The sequence below is a fragment of the Nannobrachium achirus genome, assembly GCF_963921795.1.
Source record: "Nannobrachium achirus genome assembly, chromosome: 4".
Taxonomy (NCBI): domain Eukaryota; kingdom Metazoa; phylum Chordata; class Actinopteri; order Myctophiformes; family Myctophidae; genus Nannobrachium; species Nannobrachium achirus.
In genome coordinates, this window is record NC_137813.1 from 5,916,968 (window position 1) to 5,943,677 (window position 26,710).

The 26,710-nt window shown below is 42.8% G+C and overlaps 2 protein-coding genes across 2 annotated transcripts in view; one reads left to right on the forward strand and one right to left on the reverse strand.

The window, feature by feature from the left end:
• Nucleotides 1-26,710, forward strand: part of ern1 (endoplasmic reticulum to nucleus signaling 1) — a 99,150-nt gene that overhangs the window by 67,586 nt on the left and 4,854 nt on the right. The window contains exons 11-20 of the mRNA XM_080724762.1: nucleotides 4,781-4,896; nucleotides 6,588-6,797; nucleotides 9,361-9,670; nucleotides 10,674-10,764; nucleotides 12,415-12,604; nucleotides 15,636-15,735; nucleotides 17,480-17,679; nucleotides 18,610-18,757; nucleotides 20,003-20,130; nucleotides 21,642-21,765. Of these exons, the coding sequence (XP_080580888.1) occupies nucleotides 4,781-4,896; nucleotides 6,588-6,797; nucleotides 9,361-9,670; nucleotides 10,674-10,764; nucleotides 12,415-12,604; nucleotides 15,636-15,735; nucleotides 17,480-17,679; nucleotides 18,610-18,757; nucleotides 20,003-20,130; nucleotides 21,642-21,765 (1,617 nt within the window). The remainder of the gene's footprint in view (nucleotides 1-4,780; nucleotides 4,897-6,587; nucleotides 6,798-9,360; nucleotides 9,671-10,673; nucleotides 10,765-12,414; nucleotides 12,605-15,635; nucleotides 15,736-17,479; nucleotides 17,680-18,609; nucleotides 18,758-20,002; nucleotides 20,131-21,641; nucleotides 21,766-26,710) is intronic.
• Nucleotides 24,311-26,425, reverse strand: LOC308283999 (ubiquitin carboxyl-terminal hydrolase 16-like; the record flags this gene model as incomplete). The annotated part of the gene is made up of 1 exon (XM_080724521.1): nucleotides 24,311-26,425. One exon carries the CDS (start codon nucleotides 26,423-26,425, stop codon nucleotides 24,311-24,313), a length of 2,115 nt encoding a protein of 704 aa, XP_080580647.1.

The following is a 26,710-nucleotide window of genomic DNA, read 5'->3' on the forward strand; positions in this document are numbered from 1 at the left end:
TACTAAATACTATACTAAATACTATACTATACTATACTAAATACTATACTAAATACTATACTAAATACTATACTAAATACTATACTAAATACTATACTATACTATACTAAATACTATACTAAATACTATACTAAATACCAAACTAAATACTATACTAAATACTATACTAAATACTATACTAAATACTATACTAAATACTATACTAAATACCAAACTAAATACTATACTAAATACTATACTAAATACTATACTAAATACTATACTAAATACCAAACTAAATACTATACTAAATACTATACTAAATACTATACTAAATACTATACTAAATACCAAACTAAATACTATACTAAATACTATACTAAATACTATACTAAATACTATACTAAATACCAAACTAAATACTATACTAAATACTATACTAAATACTATACTAAATACTATACTAAATACTATACTAAATACCAAACTAAATACTATACTAAATACTATACTAAATACTATACTAAATACTATACTAAATACTATACTAAATACCAAACTAAATACTATACTAAATACTATACTAAATACTATACTAAATACTATACTAAATACTATACTAAATACTATACTAAATACCAAACTAAATACTATACTAAATACTATACTAAATACTATACTAAATACTATACTAAATACCAAACTAAATACTATACTAAATACTATACTAAATACTATACTAAATACTATACTAAATACTATACTCCACCTAAACCCTTAGCACTACAGAAAAAGAATCAATGAATACATGAAGCTAGTTAGCATTTGTTTTTGTTTTTTAGGTTTTTTCAGAACTTTGATTATATTGTGTTTTTTCTAGATAGATATCCATTTGCATTTGTTATATTGTTGATGATGTACTGACATATTATCTTGTTTATTATTGTGATGTTATCTGCTTATTGTAAGTCGCTTTGGATTAAAAGCGTCTGCTAAATGCCTAAACTGTAAACTGTATACTAAATACTATACTAAATACTATACTAAATACCAAACTAAATACTATACTAAATACTATACTAAATACTATACTAAATACTATACTAAATACTATACTAAATACCAAACTAAATACTATACTAAATACTATACTAAATACTATACTAAATACTATACTATACTATACTAAATACCAAACTAAATACTATACTAAATACTATACTAAATACTATACTAAATACCAAACTAAATACTATACTAAATACTATACTAAATACTATACTAAATACTATACTAAATACCAAACTAAATACTATACTAAATACTATACTAAATACTATACTAAATACTATACTAAATACCAAACTAAATACTATACTAAATACTATACTAAATACTATACTAAATACCAAACTAAATACTATACTAAATACTATACTAAATACTATACTAAATACTATACTAAATACCAAACTAAATACTATACTAAATACTATACTAAATACTATACCATACTAAATACTATACTAAATACTATACTAAATACTATACTAAATACTATACTAAATACCAAACTAAATACTATACTAAATACTATACTAAATACTATACTAAATACTATACTAAATACTATACTAAATACCAAACTAAATACTATACTAAATACTATACTAAATACTATACTAAATACCAAACTAAATACTATACTAAATACTATACTAAATACTATACTAAATACCAAACTAAATACTATACTAAATACTATACTAAATACTATACTAAATACCAAACTAAATACTATACTAAATACTATACTAAATACTATACTAAATACCAAACTAAATACTATACTAAATACTATACTAAATACTTGAAATCATATTCTCTACGTCCTCAACGGCAGGCGAGCCAGAAGGGCAACACAAATGTATGACTAAAATCTGAGAAAACAAAAGAGTGTCTTCTCTAAATCGAGGAGGGGGAAGTAATATTAGTTGAATAGAGGCATAATGTAATCAGTACATTTGTACATCATCCAGAGAATGGCAGAGGATATTCGGTTCAGTGTGATTGCTGCCGTTGATAATATGCTGTTATCCTTTTAGCTTTATTTTTTTATATATATTTTTATTGGATTTTTTTTAACTCATTTTGCGCCGATCCCGAGTATACTCGTGAAAAATACTCGAGTATCACATGGTGCCGATCCCGAGTATACTCGTGAAAAGTAATATATTACTGAAACGGCGGTTATATTACCGGATACAATGGCGGAACGTCCCGAGTCGATCTCCGTCGCTGATTTCTCATCATCACGGATCCACGAGCACAAAATAGTAATCCCATAACATTGAGGCAGACGGGGGATCTCATCTTTAATGTCCATTATCTCAAAACTACACTTTAGAAGCGAAGATGGAGGCAGATGCTCGCTTATAAAACACATGTTGAAAAGCATCGATCCGATCCGCCATGACACCACGTAAATGATCGATTCCGGCGCAGGACGCGATGACGTCAGACCGGAAGTGTTTACGCTGTGGACTTCTGGCCTTCAAAATAAGACAACGGGAGTGAATGCAGCCTTTTGCAGGCACGCTGGACATTTTAATCCGTTAATTTAATTAGCACAAAATGGGTTAACATAAAAACACAAAGACATCCACATTCACACACACACTCACACACCACCTGCACATGCCCCTTTCATATATATTTCCCAGAGCTGGTCAAACTCGTTCTGTCTACCCCTAACTATATACGTTAGTCTCTCCAGTCCAATAGAGTTCATGAGTTCTGTCTACCCCTAACTATATACGTTAGTCTCTCCAGTCCAATAGAGTTCATGAGTTCTGTCTACCCCTAACTATATACGTTAGTCTCTCCAGTCCAATAGAGTTCATGAGTTCTGTCTACCCCTAACTATATACGTTAGTCTCTCCAGTCCAATAGAGTTCATGAGTTCTGTCTACCCCTAACTATATACGTTAGTCTCTCCAGTCCAATAGAGTTCATGAGTTCTGTCTACCCCTAACTATATACGTTAGTCTCTCCAGTCCAATAGAGTTCATGAGTTCTGTCTACCCCTAACTATATACGTTAGTCTCTCCAGTCCAATAGAGTTCATGAGTTCTGTCTACCCCTAACTATATACGTTAGTCTCTCCAGTCCAATAGAGTTCATGAGTTCTGTCTACCCCTAACTATATACGTTAGTCTCTCCAGTCCAATAGAGTTCATGAGTTCTGTCTACCCCTAACTATATACGTTAGTCTCTCCAGTCCAATAGAGTTCATGAGTTCTGTCTACCCCTAACTATATACGTTAGTCTCTCCAGTCCAATAGAGTTCATGAGTTCTGTCTACCCCTAACTATATACGTTAGTCTCTCCAGTCCAATAGAGTTCATGAGTTCTGTCTACCCCTAACTATATACGTTAGTCTCTCCTGTCCAATAGAGTTCATGAGTTCTGTCTACCCCTAACTATATACGTTAGTCTCTCCAGTCCAATAGAGTTCATGAGTTCTGTCTACCCCTAACTATATACGTTAGTCTCTCCAGTCCAATAGAGTTCATGAGTTCTGTCTACCCCTAACTATATACGTTAGTCTCTCCAGTCCAATAGAGTTCATGAGTTCTGTCTACCCCTAACTATATACGTTAGTCTCTCCAGTCCAATAGAGTTCATGAGTTCTGTCTACCCCTAACTATATACGTTAGTCTCTCCAGTCCAATAGAGTTCATGAGTTCTGTCTACCCCTAACTATATACGTTAGTCTCTCCAGTCCAATAGAGTTCATGAGTTCTGTCTACCCCTAACTATATACGTTAGTCTCTCCAGTCCAATAGAGTTCATGAGTTCTGTCTACCCCTAACTATATACGTTAGTCTCTCCAGTCCAATAGAGTTCATGAGTTCTGTCTACCCCTAACTATATACGTTAGTCTCTCCAGTCCAATAGAGTTCATGAGTTCTGTCTACCCCTAACTATATACGTTAGTCTCTCCAGTCCAATAGAGTTCATGAGTTCTGTCTACCCCTAACTATATACGTTAGTCTCTCCAGTCCAATAGAGTTCATGAGTTCTGTCTACCCCTAACTATATACGTTAGTCTCTCCAGTCCAATAGAGTTCATGAGTTCTGTCTACCCCTAACTATATACGTTAGTCTCTCCAGTCCAATAGAGTTCATGAGTTCTGTCTACCCCTAACTATATACGTTAGTCTCTCCAGTCCAATAGAGTTCATGAGTTCTGTCTACCCCTAACTATATACGTTAGTCTCTCCAGTCCAATAGAGTTCATGAGTTCTGTCTACCCCTAACTATATACGTTAGTCTCTCCAGTCCAATAGAGTTCATGAGTTCTGTCTACCCCTAACTATATACGTTAGTCTCTCCAGTCCAATAGAGTTCATGAGTTCTGTCTACCCCTAACTATATACGTTAGTCTCTCCAGTCCAATAGAGTTCATGAGTTCTGTCTACCCCTAACTATATACGTTAGTCTCTCCAGTCCAATAGAGTTCATGAGTTCTGTCTACCCCTAACTATATACGTTAGTTTTTCCAGTCCAATAGAGTTCATGAGTTCTCGATGCCACATCCTCAACGTAGGGGCATCAACGCTTTTCCAACATAGTGCTGCCGCTCTTCTAGCTTGGAGAAGACCAAAATCTAAGATTTTGGTTAGTTTTGCTGGTTGTATAAAGTTCTTCGGATAAATTCCAAGTATACAGAGTTTAATATATGATATGCTGTTATCCTTTTAGCTTTATTGTATAACTGTACCTGTGTGCTTCTCAGGTCATCATGAAACCCCTCCCGAAGCCCACACCAAGATCCTGGAGAGGTTCCCCGACAGCCTGCCTCGCAACCAGGCCAACGTTATCCCCCCCACCACAGAGAAGACCATAGAGGAGGTTAGTCACTTTAACTAACCCTACTAGCCCCTAACCTACCCACCACTACTAGCCCCTAACCTACCCACCACTACTAGCCCCTAACCTACCCACCACTACTAGCCCCTAACCTACCCAACCAGGCCAACGTTATCCCCCCCACCACCGAGAAGACCATAGAGGAGGTGTGTTACTTTTATTAACCCATTTAGGCATAGAATTATTGAATGCTTTAACTATTGAAAAATAGCAGATATACAAGCTCGCAGCACGGCACCGAGTGATTTTTGAAAAAGTTGTGAAAATGTGTGCAAATCTTTGAATATATGTATTTTTAAAGCGAACGTTTGTAACTCAAATTTTGCTTCTGGGGGGGGGGGGGGGGGGGGGGTCCCTGGAACTAGATATTTTGAGATGGGGGTCCGTGGCCAAATAAATATCAGTTTGGGTGTCCTTCACATGAAAAGGTTTGAGAACCACTGACATAGTAGTCTCTCAAGAACAGACTAACTGAGCTCCAGTTAAGTGAAAAGGACCTTTTCTTTGACGATGGCTATAGCCAGATTGCTGACATAGAAACATAGGTTTTTCAAAAAACCTTAGAAGGATTCAAAAGACACTTATAAAATCGGGTCAAAATTCTAATTTTCACAATTTTTCAAAAATAGCAGATCTACAAGCTCGCAGCGCGGCACTCGATGCCGCGCTGTGAGCTTGTATATCTGCTATTTTTCAATAGTTAAAGCATAAAATAATGATACACAATAATGTGTACCCGTTCTAAATAGGTTAAACCTAGCCCCCTTTTTTAGCGGTTCTCAATGTGAGCATGTAGCCATAAGCATTTGTTATTAGAGGTATACATTTTGATATGTTGGGGCTTTTCTGCATGTATTGGATAGTACTGTGAAGAGTAACAGGACACAGGGTGAGAGAGACAGGTAGTGACACGCAGCCACGGCCGACGGGCTCGGAAAATCGAACCCGCAACTCACTGTCAGACTGCATTAGAGCCTATACAGTATGTGTAAGAGCCACATGGGTAAAAATTACTTGTGAATTTATGTGACCATGGAGGGACAGTGTCAGCTATAAAAGAGGACAGGTTCACTGTCACCGGTAGGAGGATTGACCCAATTGTTTTTGGCAATGGTTTGTGACTGCAGTTATGCCGGTTGTGCTGGTTCAAACACTCTGTGGTTCAAACACTCTGTGGCGCCAATTATTTGTTTGATTTATTCATCTGTGATCGGTCTATGGCAGTGGTTTTCAAAGTGGGTGAGGGGGCACCCTGGGGTGCCGTGACAGCAGTCCAGGGGTGCCGCGAGATAATTTGATAATAATTTGGAATTTACCTGTATTTGGACACTTAAAAAATATATTTAGTATAATTTTAAACTTGAAGTACAAAGTTATTTTCAGTCAGTTCTAACCAAAATGGCTGTTATGTCAATGTTTTCCTCACAACATGATCGCTAAAATATGATATAAATATAAGGTGCTGGGAGTGAAAGTTATGAATATCGCCACTTTCAGGCAAAAACCTCGTATCTCCAAGTTTCAAATGTGTTTTTGGTAAAATAAAAGTCCTATTTTATCATACGTAAGTGTGGCTTCACACCAATCTCATCTCACCCTTTGATTTCCCCCTCTTCTCTCTCTCTCTCTCTCTCTCTCTCTCTCTCTCTCTCTCTCTCTCTGTCTGTGTTCAGAAGGTGAATGAGAGCGGTATGGACGACGGCCCCCCGGCCCCGCAGCCAGACACATCCATCCAGGAGCCGCGGGGGTCCGGCGGCGGCGGCGGGGGCCGCACGGCCCGCCCCGAGGCCCCCGTGGACTCCATGCTCAAAGACATGGCCACCATCATCTTCTCCACCTTCCTGCTGGCCGGCTGGCTGGCCTTCGTCATCACCTACCCCAAGGTTGGTACGAACCATTACCACCACCTACCCCAAGGTTGGTACAGATAGGGCTGGGCCCTGTGGAAAAATACGACCATTAGAACCTACCTCAAGGTCTCAAAACATTTTAATTACAGTGCCATGGCATTGGTCCGACATCTCATTGTTCCTACATCCCATTAGTCAGAATCTGGTGGTGTTGACCTGGTGAAAAATACTATGCCTAAACCTAAACCTAACCTCAGTAAAACTTTGACTAAACCTAACCCTAAAACCTAATCCTAACTAAATTCGGACTAATGAGATTTCGGACTTATGGGCAGTCCCCTTAATTACAGGGTACAAGCAGTAAGCAGTGACTCGGGTAGAGTTGGCTCAGGGGTAGAGTTGACTAATAGTTGCCGTCTTAGAACACAAAGGGTTCCCAGTTCGATCCCGGGCTCCCCCAGAGTTAGTGTGGAAGAGTCCTTGAGCAAGACTCTGAACCCCTAGTTGCTCCTGATGAGCAGGTTGGTGCCTTGCATGGTTTCCTCTGCCATCGCTGTATGAATGGGTGTGTGAATGGGTGAATGTAATGCACAATCTATGTAAAGCGTCTTGGATAAAAGCGCTATATAAATGCGCCATTTACCAGTTACCAGTAGGCCACAGACCCTTTTAACGCTTGAAAGTGTAAAAAAAATTAACCAAATAATGTTTATCTTGTCCCAATCTACCCGTAACCCAATCTGTAAAATCCTAATTCTTGAGAGTGTGCAAATGGAACCAAACGGGTAAGGGTTCACAGGGTTCCATTTACAGGCTTTCTGAGCTATGTATGGACACAACATAACTCAACGACCCCTGGGGGTCCATTAACCACATGTTGAGAACCAATTGACTTAAACACTTGTGTCATTCTTTTTTCCAACATAGGGTTTCTGCTCTGAAACATGTGTTGATAGTACAGTATGTTATCCCTATCTTTAGTCAAATGGTGCCACCTAGTGGGCTACTGAGGGATGGCTCTGCCACATGCTTAATTTATCATGTAAATGTGTTGTAGACAGAATTCCATCTTGAACATTACTATAGGGTTGATACAATTATGCATCACAATATCAACCTTGTATTATTTTTATTTCATTATTTTTTTTGCTTTTTCGAATATTTGTTTTATAATGGATTAACTTTCTTTGAATAATATTAACTCGATTCTATTCTATAAATGTCTTTTAAATCCTTCTTCTGAATCAGTGGTTCTAAACCTTTTCATGCCAAGGACCCCCAACATTACATGTATTTGGCCTGCGGTCCCCCATCTCAAAAAACCTTGTTCTAGGGACCCCCAGAAGCAGAAACTTTTGATTTAAACCAGGGTTCCCCAATAGGCGGCCCGCGGGCCATTTGCGGCCCGCGGGGGGCTACTGTCTGGCCCCCACCAACCCTGCAGTAATAATGGTGGTATAAGAGCAGCAACAACACTAGTATATCGTTGTTGTCGGGTGGAAACCTCGTATCTCCAAATGTGTATGTTCTTTCGCAAAGTAATAAAGCCCTGCTTCATCATGCAAGGCCGTTGCACAAAAGTAGTGAAAACAGCAGATCTGCAAGCACACGGCTGTTTTCACTAGTTTTTTTTTTTTTTTTTTTTTTTAATACTTTATTAACACGTTGCAGTCCGAAATAGAATGGTGGTTGGTAGATTAGCCGTGAAATTTCTATTATTGTATTGTGATCTGAGACATAATATTATGTTTATAAACATGACCCCGCAGCCCCTCCATCTTGAACAGCGCCGCTGTTTTTTCTTTTTTTTTTCCCCCCAGGCCAGTAACTCACCATGATTTTCTCGATCTCCGTTGGGATAGAATGGGGGTTTTGGCCGATCGTCGATGTCCCCGTGCGTTTCGCGTGCGCGATCCTTTCACGTAAATGTCCCCGCAAATAGTCCATGTGTGACTGAAGAACAGAACTGAAAAGTTTCGCTAGCATAGCCCCAAGCATGGCTGCAGGAGGAGCTCGAGTGTGTAGACAGTAAACGGATGGGTGGAAGGTGCCTTGGAGAAGGAGAGGCGCTGACGTCACCTCTGCTTCATGCACGGTCTGCATGAGCCATCAGTGCACGAGTGGTGACTAGGGAAGGTTAGACGATCGCCGATTTTCGGATCAAAAGCTTTTATTCCGGTTTTAAAGACAAAGTCCGGGAATAGACGGCCTGGCTGAGAGTCCCTGGGGGGATGTGCGATATAGTACGGTTTTAACATTAAGGGGCCCCCCTTGGCTTAGAAGGTGTTAAAGGCATTTAACATGCAAACTCATCTTCCAGAAAAACAAATTCACTGTCATTTCCCATTTTTTCACATGTCATGGCCCTGTTTTCACTAGTTTAAATCATTTTTAAAATGATAAATGCAAAACAAACAGTTTTGGACAAGATTTTCACCCGACATCGACAATATCTGAACTGTCGCTGGAGTAGCTGGAACGCCACCGTCACCCCCTGCAAGTTGCCCTCGGCTTGGTACCCTGGACATAATTCGGCCCTTGGGGAAAACTGATTGGGGAACCCTGATTTAAACCCATAAAATAATCCCTCCTCCAGAGCGTCCACAAGCAGCAGCAGCTGCAGCACCAGGAGTTCCAGAGGCAGATGGAGGAGAGGCTGGAGCTGCTGCAGAGACAGCAGCCCTTCCTCCCCCCAGGGCCCGCCGACCTGGGCCTGGGCCTGGGCCTGGGGATGGGTCTGGGCCCGGACGGGGACTACCTGGATGCGGCGGCCCAGGCCGGCCCGCTCCGCGCCCGCTCAGAGAGCTCGGACCACAGCAGCCCCAACGTGACGCCGCGCGCCTCCAACCACTCCAACCTGTCCCTGTCGGAGCTGGGCAGCTCGGCCAACGAGCACGAGGACCAAGGTAACAAAGGGGCCTGGGATGACGGTTACACACTTAGTCTCTTGTTGGGTGGAAACATCTGTATGTCCAAAACTTGTTACTTTTCATTTTATTTCCTTTTCATTTCAACCTTTATTTAATTCTCGGAAAACAGACTGAGGGCTGGACCCACTTTTTCAGCTGTGCCGAGACTACAACAATAGTACAAAACAAAACAACAATATGCAAAAAGAGAATACGGAACACATGAATGACTAGAATGACGTGATCAAGAAAAATATTCCATCACATGATATAAGAAACTCTATTAAAGCAGGTACGGTTTACAGCAGGTACGGTTTACATTGACCATAGTTGATATATCTGATTTAAAACGACCTAGGAATACAAGAGAGCTATACTTAAATGAAGCCTGTAAAGTGTTCCATGTATGTGAGGCACCACACTTCACGGAGTCTCAAGCATCAAATAGTCCTGAGAGTGTGTGTGATGGCCAGTAGTTATCCACTCCAAGAGAGAATTTAAATAAGAGGGCAATCTCTTTCAGGATTCAAATTGAACAAAATGAAAAAAATGGGTTACAAAATTGTGGGATAAAAAAAAAAGAATACAATTTGATATACTTTATATTGTGGGTTAATAATATGGCCAACATATTCAACAGGTTATTTCAGTTGGCAATCTCTCACGTGTCAGAGCGTGTGCACACGACCGCTCCCCTAGCTAATACATCCACAACACGCCACTGGTGGTGCTGTAGTTTAATCAATTAGGGTTCTGATTCATGACAAAATAAAGAAAATGGAACAGTACAGTACATGTGCACTTAATCTCTCAAGATAGAGTCTGTGGTTGAGAATGTATGGCTGCAAATATCCACTCTCTTATTGGCAATTTGCTATCGAATATGCTATCGTTTACTTTTCCGGTTTTTCAAATACGGTAATAAAGAAGTGTGTTATTGTTTTGGGAAGATACTATTTATAGCTTTGCCCTATATCGATGCATTTTGTGTGTGTTTCAGATGAGGACACCAACATGGTCAGAGTGGGCAACATAACGTTCAACCCCAGGAACGTGTTGGGCCACGGAGCGGAGGGAACCATCGTGTTCAGGTGGGGGATCTCCATCCACAAGGAGAATTTGGCTGAATAGATTCACTTTTGAGTCCTTTACCAGGGGTTGACACTGAGGTCTCAGAGGCACTTGCCCATCGGGCAAGTACAGGTCATGTTCTACTTGCCCGAAGGTAATGCCCACTTGCCCGAAAAGTAAATCGTCCATTATAAAATGATAGGTACAATTTTAATTACCGCTCAATTTAACACTTATTTCTTTACTTTCTGGGGCTGTGCGATAAAATGTCATACCTCAATACCACCAAATCCAAATACCAAATACTATGATTGAATATGTCTATGGTTTCACACTTGTTATTTTATATTGTTAAATGTAGCAACAGTAAAAACAGCACATTATAGGTAAATAGTGCTCTTATTTTACATTCCACAGACCAGAAGACAGCGCACTGGCCACGTTCAGGTGTTTAGACAGATATCTCATGTTATGTTTATAGACATTTGTGTCCCCTCTCAAATGAGCACTTGCCCTGTCGGGCAACCTGAAAGCCAACTTCACCTGCCCTGATGTTTTATTTACCTGACGGGGGCAGGTGGGCAAGCCTTAGTGTCAATGCCTGCTTTACACATTTATATTATGTATTGCATCCAAGACCATCGGACTTCCCACACCCACACTTGCTGATATGAACGATAAGGCCATAAAACACTTAACACTCTCAATAACAAATGACACTGATCATTCCTCTGTATCGCTACTTGCCCCCGTCGCTAGGATGGTTTTCTGTGAATACTGGGGACCTGATGATCTGTCTTGTGATGTTTTGTGTTGTATGGTTTTGTGTTGTTTTTTGTGTTGAACAGACTTGTGAAGACAAATTTCCCCTCGGGGACAATAAAGATTATTATTATATATAGCCAAGTTCTGCAAATCTGCATGCTGTGGCTCTGCACGAGGCTAGCCGGCTATGACAGTGTCTGTCTGTCTGTATGTTTGTCCGCAGCTAATCCTGCTATCACACTGCCTCGATGTGTAAAAGAAAGTATAGCCGTACAAGTGGCTAAATATGTATTCTTAGACACAATACAGTAAGCCGGCAATTTCTTTGTTACTATTTACACCAGCCCCCATAAGTCATATCTGCCCATGAAAGATTGCCGTGCATCTTGTGAATGGGCTTATTGTGTCGGGAAAAAAAATACATATTTAGCCACTTGCATGCATGCCAACGAAACCGTTAAAATAACTAAAACGATAGAAACATTAATAACTCTCACCTTTCCTTTTTTTCTAATGACTATCTAACCCTTGTTGTAATAGAAACAAAGTTGTCCTTTAAACCAGAGGTTCCCAAACTATTTGGGCTCAGGGCACCACTATAAATATTTTTTTCATCCAAGGCACCCCTACTGTACATCATTTTCCTAATTTTCACTCCCAGCACTTCAGCGATTATGTTGCGAGGAGATAATAGCCATTTTGGTTAGAACTGACTGAAAATAACTTACTTCAAGTTTTAAACGATACTAAATATATTTTTAAATGTCCAAATAAATTCCAAATATGATCAAATTATCTCGCGGCACCCCTGGACTGCAGTCACGGCATCCAAGGGTGCCCGTCACCCACTTTGAAAACCCCTGCTTTAAATCTCTCTTTTCCCTTCTTCTCTCTCCACCAACCAGGGGTCAGTTTGACAACCGTCAGGTGGCAGTGAAGCGTATCCTCCCGGAGTGCTTCAGCTTCGCCGACCGGGAGGTGCAGCTGCTGCGGGAGTCCGACGAGCATCCCAACGTCATCCGCTACTTCTGCACCGAGAAGGACCGGCAGTTCCAGTACATCGCCATCGAGCTGTGTGCCGCCTCGCTGCAGGAGGTACCGGACCTGGACTCACCGGACTGGACTCCGTATAGAGCAGGGGTTCTCAACCTTTTTAGGCCACAACCATAGAGTTATAAGAAGAATAGAGAGGACACCAGATATCCCCGCCCGTCCACTTGCATTGAGTTGCTCACCCAGCGCATGAGGCGTTTTCACCCCTTCTTCCGGGTAGTAAAACTGTGACATAGTGGGGCCTATGTGGCGCATTTTGCGTAATAGTTTGTGTCAGGGATGTGCTGGGCCCCTGATTCAGCCCGGGAAAACAAATTGCAGAGGCCCTCATTGCAACTCAAAGATTTGCCATTTCAGATCATGACAAGTGACAAGCCAGTGGGCCAATTACATGAGTTATATTTCGTCGTTGTCGGGTGTCCAAAACCGTTTGTTTTGTATTTATCATTTTAAAAATGATTTAAACTAGTGAAAACAGCCGATCTGCAAGCACACAACGCCTCGCACCGCGAGGCGTTGTGTGCTTGTAGATCGGCTGTTTTCACTACTTTTGTGCGACGGCCTTGTTTGATGAAGCAGGGCTTTGCTTTGCGAAAAAAATTACAAATTTGAAACTTGGAGATTTCTGCCCGACAGTGACGATTTACTTTGTTGGCAGCCCAGCCCCCAAAATGGAATGAAGGCCGACATTTTATTCTACATTTTTTCCTAATGGCCGGGCTGCTTGGACCGGCCGGGAATGAACCGGCCGTTCGGGAGTTGTCCCGCTTTTCCCAATGGCCAGCACGTCCCTGGTTTGTGTTCATGGACGCGCTGGGGCTCCAATTCATGAACGAGCACTTCCGCTATGAACGCTCGTCAGTACAAAGAAGCCTAGATGCGCATCCATGTGTTAGAAGCCCCAAATGCAGTACCTCAAAACGGCCACCATGTCCATTGCGCTTCAGGGCTCCACCAGGGTTCTGGGGGCTTGGCCACAACCCCCAAAATAATCCTATTTCAACTGGGGACCCCCCCCCCCCACCCTGAGGAGCACTAAGGGTTGAGGCATTACATTTCGTAAGGTTTTATTGTTAGGATCTACATGCTTGTAGATTGTCTTTTTTCACAATTTCTGCCTTTAATATTTGACAATTTGGCCAATGTTTCATTTGTCATTTTAGAGGTACTTAATTGTCACTTTAGAAATGTGCAGATACCCTCTATACACTTAAACTTTATGTTTGGTCTGTTTATTGTTGAGACATTAAGTTAATCATCCAGGGACCCCCCCAACGTAATTTGGGGACCTCCAGCGACCCACAGGTTGAGAACCCCTGATGCAGAGAACGTGTTATAGCTTTAACAGACAGGATGTGGTCAATGTCGCACGGAAATCTTTGTTTACAATTTACAATTTAACTCATTCTGTGCCTATCCCGAACATGTTCGGGATATGTTCAATCCAAAACAATTTTTTTTTTATTAATTGACTTACCCTGAGCTGCTTGTAGAGCCGTGGGTGGTCCTGGCTCGTCCTACGCTAGCCAGCTAGCCATTTTACATGGTCCGACGATATATTCCATTAAAAATGGTTTAAAATACATTTTTGAGACCCCCAATGTTCACCGAATGTTCAGCGCCGCTTCCGGAACGTAGTCCAGTGTGCCTATCCCGAACATGTTCGGGATTTTTAATGAAATGAATAAAATGATCCGAGGCCTTCTGAAGCCTGAGCCTAAATTTAAAATCCAGTGGTCCAAATCCTGGGGAAGCCATGCCGGCCGTGAGCCGCGAACGTAGCCGTGAATCGCCGCCGAATCCAATGAAAAACCACATCTTTGGAGGCCCATATCTCTGGATTGTGTTTTTAGGGATGTGGCGCGAGGTTTATTTACGGCGAAATCGCCGAAAAATGATCTTTAAAATGACAAAATGGGAATAGCTATTCTGTTAGCATTATCATCCGGGACCTTTCCATGACGTGCACGAACGTGAGCACGCGCGTCACTGCAACGTGAGCCCCTGGATGCTAATGCAGTCCCCTATGGGAGAAAGTCTGGCATTCTTTGGTGCCCTCTAGGGGCTGGCACTGGAAGCGTTAAGCATTTAGCAGACGCTCTTAATCCAGAGCGATTTACAATAAGCAAGGTAATACATCAATACACTCAGGTATTGTAAAGTCAATACATCAAATCGCAAGCTAGGGAGTGAGTCTGCAGTTCTAAGTGCAACTGTGAGTTTATTTCTCAGTTTGGGGGCCAGGAGGGCAAAGAGTCTAGGACAAGTGGGTCGATATTTGTCACTGCACGTACTACTACTACGGAATCACTTTCGGATATGCCATTATAGTCGCCGATCCACAAGCGTTGTGAGCTTGTTCTTTGGCTGTTTCTGTAACTTTTCCCGTGACACTGCCATGTGATGAAGTATGTAATGGAACATTAATTTATGAGAAGACATGGATTAATTATGGATTATGGAACATGGTTTTAGGGGTGGGCGATATGAAAAAATACAATATCACGATATTTTCCCAAGTTATATCACGATACACGATTTTATCACAATTCTTTTTCACGTTGGTTTTTATGGTTATTTTTCAAGTTACTTGACAAAAACTAGACTCTCTGGGTTCCTTTTGGGAGGTCTAAATTGAACTTTACAAGTATGTAACTCTGACAGTATACCCTTACGGGTCCATTTGTTTTCATTTGTATACTGTCAGAGTTAAGTGGAGACCTTGACATTTTAAAGTTTGAGAACAGATGAGTTTGACCAAAATGCAGGTTTAAATTGAATTCTGCAATGAATCTCTTTGTTAACAATTAAACAGGATTTTTTACAAGGCTCCCTCAATTGTATCATGATATATACGATACCTCTGAAAAGGCATATCATTGCAGCATTGTATCGTCTCAACGATAATTATCACCATATCGCCCACCCATACATGGTTTCTGCGATGGTTTGATATTTATTTTTAATACTGCTTCATTTAGATGGATCACACTGAACGGCTGTTTGTTACGGTTTTATCTCTCTTTTGCTTCTCCTTTTACTAAAGAGCCCATGTCTTCTGTCTGTTTTCCAGTACGTGGAGAAGAAGGATTTTGTCCGTCATGGACTGGAGCCGGTGATGCTGCTTCAACAGGCCATGTCGGGACTGGCTCACCTGCACTCTCTGAACATAGGTAACTGTTACTGACTCTACTGTATCCACCACTCTGAACATAGGTAACTGTTACTGACTCTACTGTATCCACCACTCTGAACATAGGTAACTGTTACTGACTCTACTGTATCCACCACTCTGAACATAGGTAACTGTTACTGACTCTACTGTATCCACCACTCTGAACATAGGTAACTGTTACTGACTCTACTGTATCCACCACTCTGAACATAGGTAACTGTTACTGACTCTACTGTATCCACCACTCTGAACATAGGTAACTGTTACTGACTCTACTGTATCCACCACTCTGAACATAGGTAACTGTTACTGACTCTACTGTATACACCACTCTGAACATAGGTAACTGTTACTGACTCTACTGTATCCACCACTCTGAACATAGGTAACTGTTACTGACTCTACTGTATACACCACTATGAACATAGGTAACTGTTACTGACTCTACTGTATCCACCACTCTGAACATAGGTAACTGTTACTGACTCTACTGTATCCACCACTCTGAACATAGGTAACTGTTACTGACTCTACTGTATCCACCACTCTGAACATAGGTAACTGTTACTGACTCTACTGTATACACCACTCTGAACATAGGTAACTGTTACTGACTAGACTGTATACACCACTATGAACATAGGTAACTGTTACTGACTCTACTGTATCCACCACTCTGAACATAGGTAACTGTTACTGACTCTACTGTATCCACCACTATGAACATAGGTAACTGTTACTGACTCTACTGTATCCACCACTATGAACATAGGTAACTGTTACTGACTCTACTGTATCCACCACTCTGAACATAGGTAACTGTTACTGACTCTACTGTATCCATCACTCTGAACATAGGTAACTGTTACTGACTCTACTGTATACACCACTATGAACATAGGTAACTGTTACTGACTCTACTGTATCCACCACTCTGAACATGGGTAACTGTTACTGACTCTACTGTATCCACCACTCTGAACATAGGTAACTGTTACTGACTCTACTGTATACACCACTATAAACATAGGTAACTGTTACTGACTCTACTGTATCCACCACTCTGAACATAGGTAACTGTTACTGACTCTACTGTATACACCACTATGAACATAGGTAACTGTTACTGACTCTACTGTATACATCAGGGGTTTTCAAAGTGGGTGACGGGGCACCCTGGGGTGCCGTGACGCCAGTCCAGGGGTGCCGCGAGATAATTTGATAATATTTGGAATTTATTTGGACACTTGAAAAAATATTTAGTATCATTTCAAATCATTATTTAAAGTACAAAGTCATTTTCTGTCAGTTCTAACCAAAATGGCTATTATCTCAACGTTTTCCTCGCAAAACATAATCGCTAAAATATCGTCACTGTTGGGCAGAAACACGATGCGAGGCGTTGTGTGCTTGTAGATCTGCTTGTAGATCTGCTGTTTTCACTAGTTTAGTACATTTTATAGATGATAAATACAAAACTAACGGTTTTGGACATACAAGGTTTCCACCCGACAACGACGATATGATATAAATATAAGGTGCTGGGAGTGAAAACTATAATGTAGGGGTGCCTCGGATCGATATAGTAGATCATTGCAAATTAAAATCGATTTTTCTATTCAGTTATTACCGGTATATTGTTACACCCCTAGTATTGATGTGTCACCTTGCTTATTGTAAATCGCTCTGGATTAAGATTAAGATTAAGTCTGCTAAGTGCCTAATTGCTATCCCTCCTCCAGTCCACCGGGACCTGAAGCCCCACAACATCCTGGTGTCCATGCCCAACGCCCACGGCCGCGTGCGCGCCATGATCTCAGACTTCGGCCTGTGCAAGAAGCTGGCGGTGGGGCGGCACAGCTTCAGCCGGCGCTCCGGGGTGCCCGGCACCGAGGGCTGGATCGCCCCCGAGGTGCTCAGTGAGGACTGCAAAGACAACCCGGTGAGGCTTCTGATTGACCCAATTCACGTTACGCAACTTCCTGGTGCTAACGTCACGGTTGAAGGGGAAACCCCTACTAAAAGCCTATGGACTTAACACAGAAATGGCAAATTTTATGCAATTTCCGAATAGTAGAGATATAAATTACGGCTAGCATGATCAAGAACACAAGATAGTAAAAGGCACAAAGCGTTATAATTTACTTTACCGTTCAAAATAGTGATTTGTTTGCTTTAAGTCCAGGAATTTCTGTATTAATTTACCCTTCAAAGCTGACGTCAGCACCAGGAAGTTGCTGAGAAATTTGCTGAGTGCACGTGCGTGGGCGGGCCGTGAATAGGGTTTATTGATTTGAATACGTTATTGGCAGTTTGCAGGTATTAGTCAGGGGATATCTTAAAAAGTCCTGGAATAAATTCCTTACCAAAACATTTCTTCACCAATGTGTTTGTAAAGGTGTCTACTAGTAACACATCTCACAAAGACTGAAATGCAGTTTCCCTAGGAGAATCCGTTACAGCTGATGAAAGTTGGAGTCCCATTAAATTCACTATACAGGATAAAACACACCAAAATAAATATGCTTTAAGTAGCATTTGAGGGGTCAAACTAGGGGTGTGTAATGATTCTGAATCCACAACGACGATATACTATAAATATAAGGTGCTGGGAGTGAAAACTATAATGTAGGGGTGCCTCGGATTAAATAAAATATATATTTATGGGGTGCCCTGAGACAAAGAAAGTTTGGGAACCCCTGCTCTACTCCACGCCACAGGTGGGAGTATGAATAAACGTGAGTTTGTGTGACAACGGTACTAGATCCTCCTGACCGCCCATGGTTCTTCTCCCTCCTCCAGACCTGTACCGTGGACATCTTCTAATAGATAGGTAATAGATACCTAACCATGGTTCTTCTCCCTCCTCCAGACCTGTACCGTGGACATCTTCTCAGCGGGTTGCGTGTTCTATTACGTGGTTTCCCAGGGAGGACACCCCTTCGGCAAGGCATTACAGAGACAAGCCAACATCCTGCTGGGAACGTACAGTCTGGACCAGCTGCCGACCGACGCACACGGTGAGACACACACTGACACACACGGTGAGACACACAGACTGACACACACGGTGAGACACACAGACTGACTGACACACAGACAGACAGACAGACAGACAGACAGACAGACAGACAGACTGACACACGCGGCGACACGCGTGTGTCAGTCTGTCAGGCGTCTCCACTGCCCGTAGCATCCCGCTACGGGCAGTGGAGACGCCCCTCTCGTTCCGCTTGCCTCTGATTGCCCAAAGCCTGTTGCCTTGTCAACAACTAGTTTAAAGATGGGTGGGGACGCTGTCATCTCTGTCAGGCGCGTAGCGCGTTACTTTAACAATAAAACCCGACACGTTATAAGTTATCTTGAGTATGACAGTAGTTCGGGTTTTAATGTTAAAGTAAAGGCGAATTCGAATAAGCTTTATGGAAATGCAACTAGTGAGTATGAATGTTAATTCACATTTTAGCACAGCAGTCAGACGTGCAGTGCTCACGTTTCAGTTTCGGTCTGAAAAAAGTCAGCCCGATCAACTCATGCGACCGTCGCTAATTCGAATGACACCCGCAAATGGAAACAGATGAAATTCGCATAATACGCATTTCTGATATTTCGCTTCCCTAATTCGATTATGTTTATGGAAACATGGCTACAGACAGACAGAAAAACAAGACGGACATGTTGACTTCTGTGGAATCTCTAGAGCATACATGGGCAACTGGCGGCCCGGGGGCCACATGCGGCCCCCACCTTCATGTAATGCGGCCCACAGGTTCATATCGGAATATTGATATATTATTGATTTCAGCTGTTACAATTCCAAACATGACCTGCTTTAATTCCATCAGTCTATATTAGTAGCTCATTGTCTAGTATAGTAGTATTAAAATGTTTTTTCTTTTTTTATGTCGAATGTATTTGTATTTAGGTTCATAAAGTATATAATTAAATCAAAATGGTACATTTCAGGATTCCAATGAAAAAAATAACAAAATTATTCAGGATTCCAATTCAAAAGAAGCACAAAATAGCCGATCTACAAGCTCAATACGCATCGCAGCACGATGCGTTTTGAGCTTGTAGATCTGCTATTTTTTGCTTCTTTTGTATGAGATGACAAAGTAGGACGTAGCAATATGCAATGTGGCCCTCTGGAGTGAAGGTGGAAATATAGTGGCCCTCGCCATCATCAAAGTTGCCCACCCCTGATCTAGAGCTTTAATCCATGTGTGTGTTTGCACCGTGTCCCCCTCCCTCCCTCCCTCCAGATGGCATCGTGTCCAGAGACCTGATAGAACAGATGCTGAGCATGGAGCCTCAGAGGAGGCCTTCAGCAGAGAGCGTCCTCAAACACCCCTTCTTCTGGAGCCTGGAGAGAGAGCTGCACTTCTTCCAGGTCTGTACTGAAGGCCTCTCACAATGTGTCAATCGAAGAAAAAAAAACGCAACTGTCCTGTGTGCAAAGGGCTTTAGCCGTGCGACGAGTGGCTGCGGCCGTGCGTTTTTTTCTCTCGATCGAACCCAGTTCGATTTGTGCGTCTTGTCGCATGCGGTAAAAAACTCATCATTCCTTTTATGACTCCTTTTGGGATCCGCAGCACCGATTCCGCACAGCATTGCACACCAAATCCAATGCGTTTTATTCATGCAGCAAACGAAAAAAAATGCAATTGTCCTGTGTGCAAAGGGCTTTAGCCTCTCACACCCCAAACCTACAGTAGGATGTGTTGATGGATAAGACTTTGTCCACAATTTGATGCTGTATTGATGTTGGTGCCATAGATCAGGGGTTTTCAAAGTGGGTGACGGGGCACCCTGGGGTGCCGCGACGGCAGTCCAGGGGTGCCGCGAGATAATTTGATAATATTTGGAATTCATTTGGACACAAAAAATATTTAGTATAATTTACACTTGAAGTACAAAGTTATTTTCAGTCAGTTCTAACCAAAATGGCTATTATCTCAACGTTTTCCTCGCGACATAATCACTAAAATATCGTTACTGTCGGACAGAAATCTCTTATCTCCAAGTTTCAAAAAGCCCTGCTTCATCATACAAGACTGTTGCACTAAACTAGTGAAAACAGCAGATCTACAAGCACACAACGCCTCGCGATGTGTGCTTGTAGATCTGCTGTTTTCACTAGTTTAGTACATTTTATAGATGATAAATACAAAACGAACGGTTTTGGACATACAAGGTTTCCACCCAACAACGACGATATGCTATAAATATAAGGTGCTGGGAGTGAAAATTATAATGTAGGGCTGCCTCGGATTAAAACTAATATTTATGGGGTGCCCTGAGACAAAAAAGTTTGGGAACCCTTGCCATAGATAGAGATAACAGGCAAATATACATTCTAATACATTCTCTAATTGTTGTTGTTGTAAGTTCTTGTAAATGAAACCAAATGGACCCATAAGGGTCCATGTGGTTTCATGTTACACTCTCAAGAGTTAAAGATCTATAAGGGTCTCTGGTTTCCAACTGGGGACCACCTGGAACCCCCTCAAGGACCACTGGTGGTCCCTGGACCACTGGTTGAAAACAGCAGCTTTAAATCAATCGTTTGAAGAACATTTTTCAAAACAAATTGTGAAAAAAAGCCAATCTACAAGCTCACCCAACGTCTGAATGTGTCACATTGCAGCGCGTTGTGTGCTTGTAGGTCAGCTATTTCCACCACATTTACAACATGATGAATGTTTTCAAAACTGTTACTTTTTAGGATAGCAAAACTTGTCGATCTCCTACTTTTGATGCTTCTGTGTGATCAATCAAGTAGGGAATTAATTTACCATGAACACAAAAAGTTAGAATATGCAGATATGGGTCAGAACCACCCACTAGAGGGCGCCTGGTAGTCAATGCTTTTTGTTTTGTGTTTTGTTCCATTTAATTCAGGACGTGAGTGACAGAATCGAAAAGGAGCCGCTGGACGGACCAATCGTGAGACAGCTGGAGAGAGGGGGGCGGGCCGTTGTGAAGGGCGACTGGAGGGAGCACATCACGGTGCCTCTACAGACCGGTACGAGACCTACATAGTCCACTTCAATATTTCCAAACATGAAAGGTTCCTTCAAATTTTCGGGGGATTTTGAAAACTATATATTTTTAAAACAAATGCTTGCAATGGATTCAGAATCATTTAAAAATCATTTAGTTTGACCCCTCACATGCTACTTAAAGCAGTTTTTTGGGTTTCTTTTCCCATAGTATAATGTATAGTAAGTGACGGATTTTGCATATGGAATCATGGATTTTCTGATTTGTTATACTCTGAAGTTTCCAAAAATATATAGTTTTCAAAATCCCCCGAAAAATTGGACAAAATTACACAAGCGACTTGACTAAGAGCCAACCTAACCACAACATGCTGCTGTGTCTACTCAGCTGTCTGCAAGAGTGTCTGTCTGTGTGTTCTATATGTCTGGGACCCCCATAACTGGGGTCCCCGGACCCCAGTTTGAGAACCCCTGCTGTAGGCCACTCGGCCATCGCGGTTGTGTGCGTTATGTTTGTGTAACAGTATTAAAGGACACGCGCGCGCGCACACACACACACACACACACACACACACACACACACACACACACACACACACACACACTATCTCTCTGCCTTATCAAAATGCCACTCAGATTATGGAACATCAAGTTTCTATTATTAAAAATAGTCATTGCATTCCATACTGGAGGCATCATGAATACTGAGAACATGCTTGTCCTCCATTTGCATCTTGGAGTGACCAGCATTGAGAGATTGAAGTCTCACCATTATGTATGTGTTCTCCTTATTGACTCATTTACAACCCACTGATAAACCAATCAATGGACAATCAGCCATCATCCCCTCATACTGTCACATTTAATGACAATGGAGAGACTTTTTAACAACTCATGTATTCATAAAGGTGTTTTCTACATTTGTTCTTTAAAGCAATCGATCACAAACTACAATACGATACCACAGAATGTATTTTAGAGCAACACATCAACAAAAGTCATTCCCATATCATTTACAGAAAAACAGCACCTCCAAGTCCTCAATTTGTTACTCGTGCTTTAACTAATAAGTAACAAGCTCCATCCCTACTTAAAAAATCACACCCAATGTGAAGTGAGCGGTGGTCGTGCTTGCATAACGTCTTTATCAATTGGTAATTGGTGATGTAATACAGGCTACACACACACACACATTGCTATGGCAAAGCGCTGAGGAAAAATACTTGGATATAGGTCTAGGATGTAATTGGTGATGTAATATGGCCACACACACATATTGCTATGGCAAAACGCTGAGGAAAACACATTGCTATGGCAAAACGCTGAGGAAAAGTGGCTACAGATAATTGGTGATGTAATGTGATGTAATATGGCTACAAACACACACACATATTGCTATGGCAAAACGCTGAGGAAAACACATTGCTATGGCAAAACGCTGAGGAAAGGTGGCTACAGACACACGCACAGCCACTCTTAGGAGCGGTTTACCACCGCTCAAAAGGTATTTACTTAAAACGAGGCATCTACGACGGACGCCAGTCGATCTATGACGTGGATGCCAGTCTATGACATCAGTACTATGATGTCAGTCGGTACTGTGACATCAGACATCTCCATATTTGAGCATATCGAGACGGAGAGACAGTTCTAGACGGATAGAGGATGACCACATTAGAATATTCCGATATCGATGTGTCAGTCACTTCTCCATAGGTTTTTTGTTTTATATTATGTGTATTTGTTGGCTAACTAACATTCAGTATTCCTTCATGGAGGACATTAATTAGATATTATTTTATACTTTAGCTATTCAAAAGTCGCAGATATACAAGCTCATAGCTTGGCACAGAGTGGCGCGCTATAAGCTTGTAGATCTACTATTTCTTTTTTTTTTATCATGAAAATTTGTGCAAATCTTTGAATTTATATATTTTTTAAGCGAACATTTGTCCCTGAATCAAAATATTTTGAGATGGCAGTCAAAGGTCAATACATATAATTGTGGGGGGCCCTTGACATGAACAAGTGTTGAGAACCACCGATATTATAGCAAGATAAATGTTTCAGAAAACCTTTAGGATTTGGAAGGCATTTTTATAATCGACCTCGGGTCTAATAAAAAAAAAAAAAGATATCCACTAATTGTTTCTAATCACTTGCAATTTCACTGCATCCTGTACGAGTTGTCTCTCCTTGATTGCACACAATTAATATCCGGACCTGAAATTGTATTTTATGCTGCATAGATGCAATATTGTCCTTAGATAGTTATATTATTTTTAATCCCTATATTTTTAATCCCTATAAAAACAATAACATACAAGTATAGCACCTTTACTGATAAAACATCACAGATAGAGCAGACTATGTGCGTTGTGCGTTGCACATACGCATGCTGGCCAACTCCACGTTGAATCGTTCTGTTGATGTGAATAAGCATCTGGTTGGTACATGTGTGCTTCCTGGGTCATGTGGAATTGCAGACTCAATGAACAATTTGAATACATCTGAATGAACTGGTGCGACACCGAACCCCTCCAGCTATGCATGCACAGCACAGGACCTTTAAATCCTCTCGTAGAAAAGGAGGTAGGCTTGGGAACTCTGGACTGTGCTCTCGGACACAGGCTTAACGTGCGCGTCGCTGACGTGGAACCAGGATCCTTTACGCGCGTCCGTGTCGCCGTGCGCGGTCGGCGCTCCGTTGGACGAGGGCGCGGCGGGCCGCTGGGGGCGGGCCTTGACGCTGGCCGTGTGGTGACCCACCTCCATGGACCCCCTGTGGTCCACGACGCCGTAGAGGCCGTACAAGACCTGACGGAGTCGCTCCGGGACGCTCTTGCACTTGGCGGCGCAGAAGGGCGCCAGATCCAGCGTCTGAGGGAACTCAACGTGTTTGTTCACCTTGGACAGGGCGGAGCCGACCTGCTGCGCCCTCTTCAGGTGTAGAGTGAGCACCTGAGGAGGAGCGGAGATCAGGATCTGCTTGAAGTGTAGAGTGAGCACCTTCCTCTCCTTGGATCCGTTAGATTCCGTGTACACCTTCCTCTCCTTGGACCTGTTGTCCTTGGATCCGTTGGAGTCGCTCTTGGCGGCGCGGCGCTCGGTGCACGTGGCGCACAGCAGGCGGTTGGCCTGGGTGAGGTTCTCCACTTCGGTGAAGCGGAACAGACAGGACTGCAGCGAGCTCTCCTCTTGGGCCGGGGCGGTTCTGGTGGCCAGCGTCCGGAAGGCCAGCTCCGGGTCCTGGTTCAGGACGGTGCGCTGCTCGATGGGCTCGGCTGGCACGTCGTCTTCCACCGCTTCTTCCAGGGACATCTTGCCCAGTTCATCTGCCAGCTCTGCTTCGTCTTCATCCGTCTCTGGCATACCTCCGTCCAGGTCCTCCAAGGCGGAATAACGATTGGCCAAAGTTGTCTGCTTCTCTCCCTGCTTTGGCTTGACTTTCTTGGCTTTCTTCTGCTGGCACTCCCAAGCACCAGCGGAAGTGTGACCGTCGGCGGTCAAAGCGGCGCTTTTCTGTTGCGCTTTCGCCTCCTCCGAAACGGGAAGGGACAGATCGAGAAACCTCTCCGTGATCATCGTGGCCGTGTTGCATTCTCGACACATTATGGTGCTGGTCATCTCCCCGCCAAACACTTCGTCCACGACGTTTCTGGGGCAACCGTTCTTCTCGTACGCTTTAAGCAATTTGGCGTTCCCCGTCTTTTTCAACGCCTCCAATATCCCCGAGCGCATTCTCTTGGCCTCCTCGGCTCTCACCCCGTCCAGGAGGTATCGCAGCAGCTCTTGGCTGTCGTGTTGCTGGGAGCCTTTGAACTTGCCGGCCCGTTTGCAGACCTGCGTGAACAGTCCCTGGGGAGTCACCACGTCCCTGCGGCCGTCCTGCATCTCCTTGAGCAGCTGACACATGGAGGTGGTCAGCGACCCGGGGCGGTCCAGCCGCACCGCTATGGGCTCCAGGTGCGAGGATGCGGCGGGCGTGATGCGAACGCTGGTCTTCTCCGCCGTCACTTTCCCGAGAGCCCGCCTCAGCGTCAGCGTCTGAGAGAGGTTCTGGACGACGGCGTTAAAGAAACACGTGTTCCCGAGGTTGCTGAGGCCCTTCACTGAGACCACGCTGCTGCTGCCGCCGCCGCCACTTTCGGCTGTGCCAGACCCCTGCACGCTCTGTTTCTTCTGTCTATTATTAAATGGTATTACATTGTTTTTCTTCACATTGCTCTTGTTCTCCCTTGCGTCGTTGTTGCGGTCAGGCAAGGTTTGTGTTTGAATTATTTGGTCCAATAACCCAGCTAAACCGTCGGTTCTGGTGTACTGGACCGGTATATCGCAGCTGTAACACCAGACGGTGCCCCAGTCCTCCGTGCTGAGCACCAGGCAGTGTAGCCCCGACCGGGGCGGGGTTGACTTGTGATGTCTGACCGCATGCTCGTTCTCAGAGTTCTGCCCGCATCCTCGGTGTCCGCAGTGTAAACACATCCATATCGTCGCTGCCGTCTTCACTCCTTCCCCGTCACAGTCCTGACAAGGGTTGCCGTTGGAATTCGATGCCCACACCTTGCCAAGTTTCCTCCCCTTGAGCAGTTTCTTGACGTGGCTACAAGAGGGACCCGTCGGATCGGTGTCCTTGGTGCCCTTGGAACTTTTGTCCTTCCCCGTCTTATTCTCCGTCGTCATGTTTCGAGTGTGGATGGAGCCTTAGATTCCAACAAGATGACAGTGTGGTTCGCTCCGTGCAAATGAGCTGCTCTCTACTCCGGCCATGTTCCAATGTGAAGCTCTGCGAATGACAATCTGCGTGTTTAAACTAACGTCTCTTCTTGCAGTGATGTCTGCAACGTGTTAGATATGCTGACCCTCTGACATCACACCCAACACAAAGTGCTGCCATAGCAACGGTTAGTCAACAGTTCAATTAGCTGAAAATACATCAGACACGATCAAATAAGTCAGCTCCATATA